General features: G+C 45.0%; 1 protein-coding gene across 1 annotated transcript; it reads left to right on the top strand.

The window, feature by feature from the left end:
* Positions 1-1,103: 1,103 nt before the first annotated feature.
* On the top strand, positions 1,104-3,433 carry mrpl46 (mitochondrial ribosomal protein L46). The gene is made up of 4 exons (XM_048969501.1): positions 1,104-1,392; positions 1,560-1,755; positions 1,886-2,056; positions 2,412-3,433. Exons 1-4 carry the CDS (start codon positions 1,114-1,116, stop codon positions 2,654-2,656), a joined length of 891 nt encoding a protein of 296 aa, XP_048825458.1. The 5' UTR covers positions 1,104-1,113; the 3' UTR covers positions 2,657-3,433.
* The last annotated feature ends 2,590 nt before the right edge of the window (positions 3,434-6,023 follow it).

Raw genomic sequence — 6,023 nt, 5'->3', positions numbered from 1 at the left:
AATAGCCTATTTTTTGCGAGGCTCCAGTACACAACTATTAACATTTTGGGAGTGAGAGGAGGCGGGTGTGTGTGTGTGTGTGTGTGTGTGTGTGTGTGTGTGTGTGTGTGTGTGTGGGGGGGGGTGTTAATTGTTAAGGTGAGCGTTAATAGTTTTACCCAGTGTGCACTTCTGTGGATATTCCAATACGAGTCTTTTGAGAATGCATACGGCTCTTGTTTTAAATTGGTCACTATTGATCTTCTATTACACCAGATAAAGACTAATCCTTTTTCAAATTTGCTTTTCACACCTTAATAACATATTTCACTTGGTACTACTGAAGCACTATTTATTATAGCTCTATAATCATTACATATACATTTACAAACAAATAAAATTATAATGTCAGAATGTGCTGAAAAAGAAATAAATGAAATAGCTGGATACATAATGGGCCATGAAATTTAACATAATTTATATTACAACTGTGCGGGGCTTTTCATTCAACCATCTCGATGGTCCCGGAAGTGAGTCAAAAATTCCAACTACACAAAATATAAATGCAACTTTACTCTGAATATCTTGTGTAGACAACCGCTATTATTTCGGCACAATAACCCGCATCTTCCCCAAATTTGATTTGTCAGAATGTTGACTTATATGTATTAGGGTAGACTGCTTTATTTCTGGCTCATTCACAACGATTGGCTTCCGCAGTCAGAGTCTGCAATTAGATTTTATTTCAACTGAATTCATACATATTAATAAAGAAAAGCAAAGCCGACTGACTGTACAGATAATGTTGCCGTATCTGCACTGCAAGGCCAATAAAGACAAATATGCTCCAAAGTATCACCGCTTTCCGGTCAGTATTTTCACATCCAAGAGCAGCCCATCCACTGGGCGCTTCTATTTGCTCTCAGGCATCTGTAGAGATGTAGGATTTTTAAAAGTTTTTTTAGTATTTAATTTCGTTTAACATAGCATTATATTTCTTATAATTCTAGCTAAAATATGCAGCATTATTTTAGTCCATACAGTAATTATATTTAATTTACGCCCACCTATTTCCAGACAGAATGGAGTAGTCCGTGACGTAAATGCTTTCTCGGAGAATCCTGGGAAATCACAATGGCAGCTGTCTCGGGGGTAGCATGCGTTCGCCCTTTGCGGCGGTTATTATCGCATTTGAATGGGTCCGGTAGGCAAACTGGTTGCCATCGGTGGGTTTCGGTGAGTATCCCAAGCTGCGGGGCACAGCAGCCCAAGGAGCTGTCCGGAGGACCGGGCGGTGAGGCCAGGGTCGCCAGTCCTTGGCGCTTGTTTGGGGCGGTGTGTCTGCAGAGGTTACCGGTTACAGCGCAGAAGCCGAGTGCGATTGAGGAACAGTTCGCGCACCTCACGCGCCAGGTAAGCTTCGTTACCAAGGCTGCTTGACCGCGCGTAGTTGTGTTTAATATTCAGAATTTTTTTGGGTTATTTGGGCAATGTCCGAGTCAGCTACCCAGAATCTGCTAAGCAGGCACCCCGGGGTGCGCACGGTTGCTCAGGGCTGACGAGATGATTTGCCATTTCAGATGGACCTGGAGAATAGTCTGTTTTCGGATCATGAGCTGAGGTTGCAGGAAGAGGCTGAACGCATGAGACGTAAGAAGGATGACTATGATTCGGATGAAGAAGACTCTGCCGGTCAGGACATTATCACTGCCGAAGACCTCGAGGATTCTTGGGAGCAGAGATTCAAGACGTTCCAGCCTTCTCTGGTGTTTAAAGGTTGGTGTCCTGATGCAATCTGCCCATCCTGGTCAGGGGTTTGGTTTAATAATTGATCTCTAGGATATTTACATGCCACACATCCAGGTAAGTTAGATGCTCTGATGGTGAAGATCGGGTGTCTTTCCAGAGACAAGTGAGCTGAATCTGGGCTCTGCACAGCGGTGCCTAGCGGACAGCTTGCTCCTATTGGCCAGGCAGCGTGTCGGTGACCAGGACTTGTGGCTCCTACCTCAGACGCAGTGGCAGGCTGGGGAGACGCTGCGTCACACAGCAGAGAGGGCACTTGCATCCCTGCCAGGTATGGCATCCCTCCTCTAGGGTGGGCTTTTGGGGGCTTTCTCTGAACACCACTGACACAGACCTTAGTTTGCCCTTGTGCACGTTATGAACAGGAGAGTGTTTGCCAGTTAATTATATTTACCATTTAATATCCATGGCATTTCACGCCAAAACTGCCTTGCGGTTATTAAAGTGAATAGTCAGTAATTGCAAATGAAGGAGTATGTTAATATGCTCACCAAGCGTGTCAGCCATTATCCACGCCGGTTAGTCGCCAGGATATTGGATAAAACCATCTTATTACTTCACACCATTTATGCAGTGTGTAGTCTTTTTCTCATCAAAGTGTTCATGCCTGGGATTATTAATTGCAGGTTCTGGCTTTAAGGCGACCTTCCTGGGTAATGTACCGTGTGGAGTTTACAAGTACAAATTCCCCGAGAATGTGCGGACGGAGAGCTGTATTGGTGCCAAGGTCTTCTTCTTCAAAGCTCTGCTGTCGACACACAGTGACTTGCCACCTCAGGACAGCTTCATGTGGTTGAGAAAGGATGAACTGCAGAGTTACCTCAGACCTGCCTACCTGGAGAAGGTGAATCGCTTCGTGTTGAACTTCTGATGCTCTGGAGATGGACAGGAGGCCTCGAGAGGATCGTCAAAGTCCTGTGTGTTTGTTCCTGCTGACACCATTAATGTCAACATTTCAATAGAATTAAAATGTGCCCCCCTTTTATCTGGCTACATATTTGGCCAAATGTAATTGAATGTTTTTTTTTTTTTGTTTCCTTTTAAGGTGTGTTTGAGTCAAATAATTGTGTGTTAACTGGCCGTGTGTTGCTGTGGTACCTTGTATATTGGGGGATGTATTTCTCTTGTAAGACAAGAGTTGGATTTTAATCACTTGGTAATCAGTTTGATTAATCCTGCTCATACTGTCCCATCTTGGATTTAGTTTTCAGTGTATTTTTACTGTGGCAGTGCATTTTAACTACGTGCCATAGGATATGTGAGCAGGGCCCTTGCTGGGAGTTTAGGGGACAAAGATCAGCCCAATCGAACTATAATCCAACTCAAGAAACAACAGGCAAAGCAATGATGTCTGGTGGGCTGGGTGGGGGTGGAACACAGGCGTTATCTTCCCTGGGTGTCTCACTTGTAGTCCTACGAGAGCCGAGTGAATGTCCTTTCCGGAAAGTAGCCAGTGTGCTGCTGCTATTGATGCTATTTATGCGCAGAGATTGTCGAATATTCACAATGCACTTGGGTGATTCCTAAAAGTGATAAAAAAAAAGGCAGTACTGCTTGCTTTATTCCCAACGGCCCTTGGAAGACCTGTTTATCAGAACCTCACTTCCAGAGGGTGCTATTTTTCATCTATTAAAGTGAGAGAAAACTGTTTAATTCCCCTGGAATTAAAGCCGTATAATCATATGTAATAGGTCAGGAACAGAGATCTCCAGGTATGTCTGATGGAAGTACTGCCTCAGCTTGTGTCATGGTCAGGGCTCGCCATCTAAAATTTAGCTTTGATTGAATTTCACCAGTCGGTCCAGTGCCTGCGGTCCTTAGAAACACGCTTGACGTTCTTTCCGCGGCGTGTCACACCAGTTTTAAATACAGGCTTCAGCCCCCGTCGCTCTGTTGTGTAATGAGGTTTCTATTAATATTTCTCAGATGTCTCTCATTTTATTCCAAGATCCGCGGCTCAAGTGTTCAGGCCGTAGGTGTGGAATAATTTCATTAGAGCCTCCTTCCGACACCTTCTGTAGCTTCGCTGCTCTGGTGTATCCACTACCTTAATGAGGAACAGGACCTTCCATTAGAAGGGAAGAAAGACTACGTTTAGTTGCTTGGTGTGTACAAAAAGCAAACTCTCCGCAGCAACTCTTTAGTCTTTGATATTTTAGAGGTACGTTCTTCAAAGTTGGAGTAAATTAAAAGATCTGTTTTGTCTTAAATAATGCAGGTAACTTATTTTCAGCCCAGCCTGAACCATTCATGTTAAAAGACAGATCGGTCTGCTTAGAAACAGCTAAACGGCATCTTTATTTTCAACTTCAGGCGTTAGTCATCGGCTTTTATTTTGTGTATCGTTTCTGCCCCCTCTTCGCTGAGATGCTACCCTTCTTACGCCCATCAAAGTGCATGCTAATGGCGAAGCCCATTTGGTTCTATACAAAGCCATGTTACGTATCTAAAAGTAAACTTTCTTTGCCACCAGACTTACATAAAATTTGATTTTAAAATTTAAAAATACCCTTTTTAACATGCACCGTGCGGAGGCGTTAAACTGAGATACCGTTTTTATATTCCTTGGTGCGCCTCAATCTGTCTCAGGCTTTGCATATTTTTTTTTGTACCCTTTTGTGCATTGCACACTTCACCACTAGGGGGCAGTAGTCAGACAGCCTTAGGGGGCATTAAATAAAATCTTTAGATATCGCTTGGGGACAAACTGGGCCACAAGCTGCAGCGGTGGGGGGGGGGGTGCCCTTCAGATTGCACTTGTGTTTGCATCAGTGAGTTCACTAGACCTGGAAACAGCCACCTTAAGCTGGGTCTCACTGAGTATGTGACTGTTAGGGTGTTATTTGGCGATTAAAGCCTATTTCCTGGTCTGTTACTTAAATATCCTCCCCAGTTGATCAAATCATTATTTGCAGTGAGGTGTAAGTGAGGTGATTCAGCATGCACTAATTAACAAGTCCACCTTCTCGCGGAGCTTTGGTCATACAAGGCTGAGTCCAACACCTTGAATAACCAGCGTCTGTTACGGTTGGAATACTTGGATGTCAGCTGGCTTCTCTTTTGTGGGGTAGTAGCAGTTATGTAAAGCAGCCCTCAAATGAGGATCACTGCCGCTTCCCCAGCGACATGCAAATCACGAAGGTCCTGGAGGCTGTGGAGATCTTAAGCTGTGCTGGGCACCGGCGAGCTCAGCTGGGTCTCAGCCGGTTCCACTTCATGGACACGGATGATCCCAGTGGCTAAAGCACCGAATGCAGTGAGGCACCGGAGGCGTTTTGGCTACGACTGGTGTGACTGGCATCACACAGCACTGGCCCCGTCTGATCATAATGGCTGGACGTCACACTCAGCAAAGAGGTCCATGTTAGCTTAGCATTAATCAGGAGTTTAGCATCGCAAATGGGAGTAGAAGCTCCTGTCCTGCTTTTTTCTGAAATGGTCACATATTCCAGCATGTTTCCTCTTGGGTGGGTCTGTGGGCCACATGGTTACCTCACACCTCTGGGGTTATTCTGTGTGTATAGGGCTTGGTTTCCCAACTCGGGCCCTGGAAACCCCCCCAGACGGGCCATGCTTTTGCTCCATCCTGGCCATCTAGAAAGTGCACAGTGGTCTGGGGGTCCGTGAGGACCTGGTTGGGAAACACTGGAGATGTTTGGTGCAGCTGGAGTCTCGAGATTGGTGGTGGAGATGGTCTGTCTGGGAAAAGAATGGAATCTGCATGATTTCCGAAGGTCAATGTCGCCAGATAAGAGTCGACACAGAGCTCTGCAGTGAGAGCAGGATCTGCGGCGCACACAGCACGTGATTAACAAACAGCACGGGTCCGCGTCAGTCTGTTAAACACACAAAAGGCTGCCTGCCGACAGGGAGAAGAACCTTCAAAGTTACGGGGCTGTTTAGCTTCAGCCTCCAGTGATGTGCAAACTGGTATCAACCGGAAATATGAGAATATGTGATTGAAACCTTTGACTTATTACCTTTTAGAAAGTTTATTAATTAAAAATGTGTAATAAAGAAAATTCAGTCAGAAGTCATGTAAAACTGGAAGAGTGGGAAGCAGAAAATGCCTCGCTGGGAAGTTGCTTCTCTCTCTCACTCTCTCTCTCTCTCTCTCTCTCACACACACACACACACACGTTATCTCTTCATTTTACTTTCATGTTAAAGGAAAAAAAAGACCCATCCTCACTCCCGGGTCCGGCATCAAATAAATATCTATGGGTGAATTTTAAACC

The sequence above is a fragment of the Brienomyrus brachyistius genome, chromosome 11 (assembly GCF_023856365.1).
Source record: "Brienomyrus brachyistius isolate T26 chromosome 11, BBRACH_0.4, whole genome shotgun sequence".
Classification (NCBI taxonomy): Eukaryota; Metazoa; Chordata; class Actinopteri; order Osteoglossiformes; family Mormyridae; genus Brienomyrus; species Brienomyrus brachyistius.
The sequence above is the reverse complement of the archived record's forward strand: the minus strand, read 5'-3'. Positions and strand labels throughout refer to the sequence as shown.

Bases quoted from the DNA above. Each gene is read 5' to 3' on its own strand.
- mrpl46 (XM_048969501.1), top strand. From the start codon at position 1,114: ATGGCAGCTGTCTCGGGGGTAGCATGCGTTCGCCCTTTGCGGCGGTTA. The intron at 1,393-1,559 runs GTAAGCTTCGTT...TTGCCATTTCAG, and splicing joins TCGCGCACCTCACGCGCCAG to ATGGACCTGGAGAATAGTCT. The intron at 1,756-1,885 runs GTTGGTGTCCTG...GTGTCTTTCCAG, and splicing joins GCCTTCTCTGGTGTTTAAAG to AGACAAGTGAGCTGAATCTG.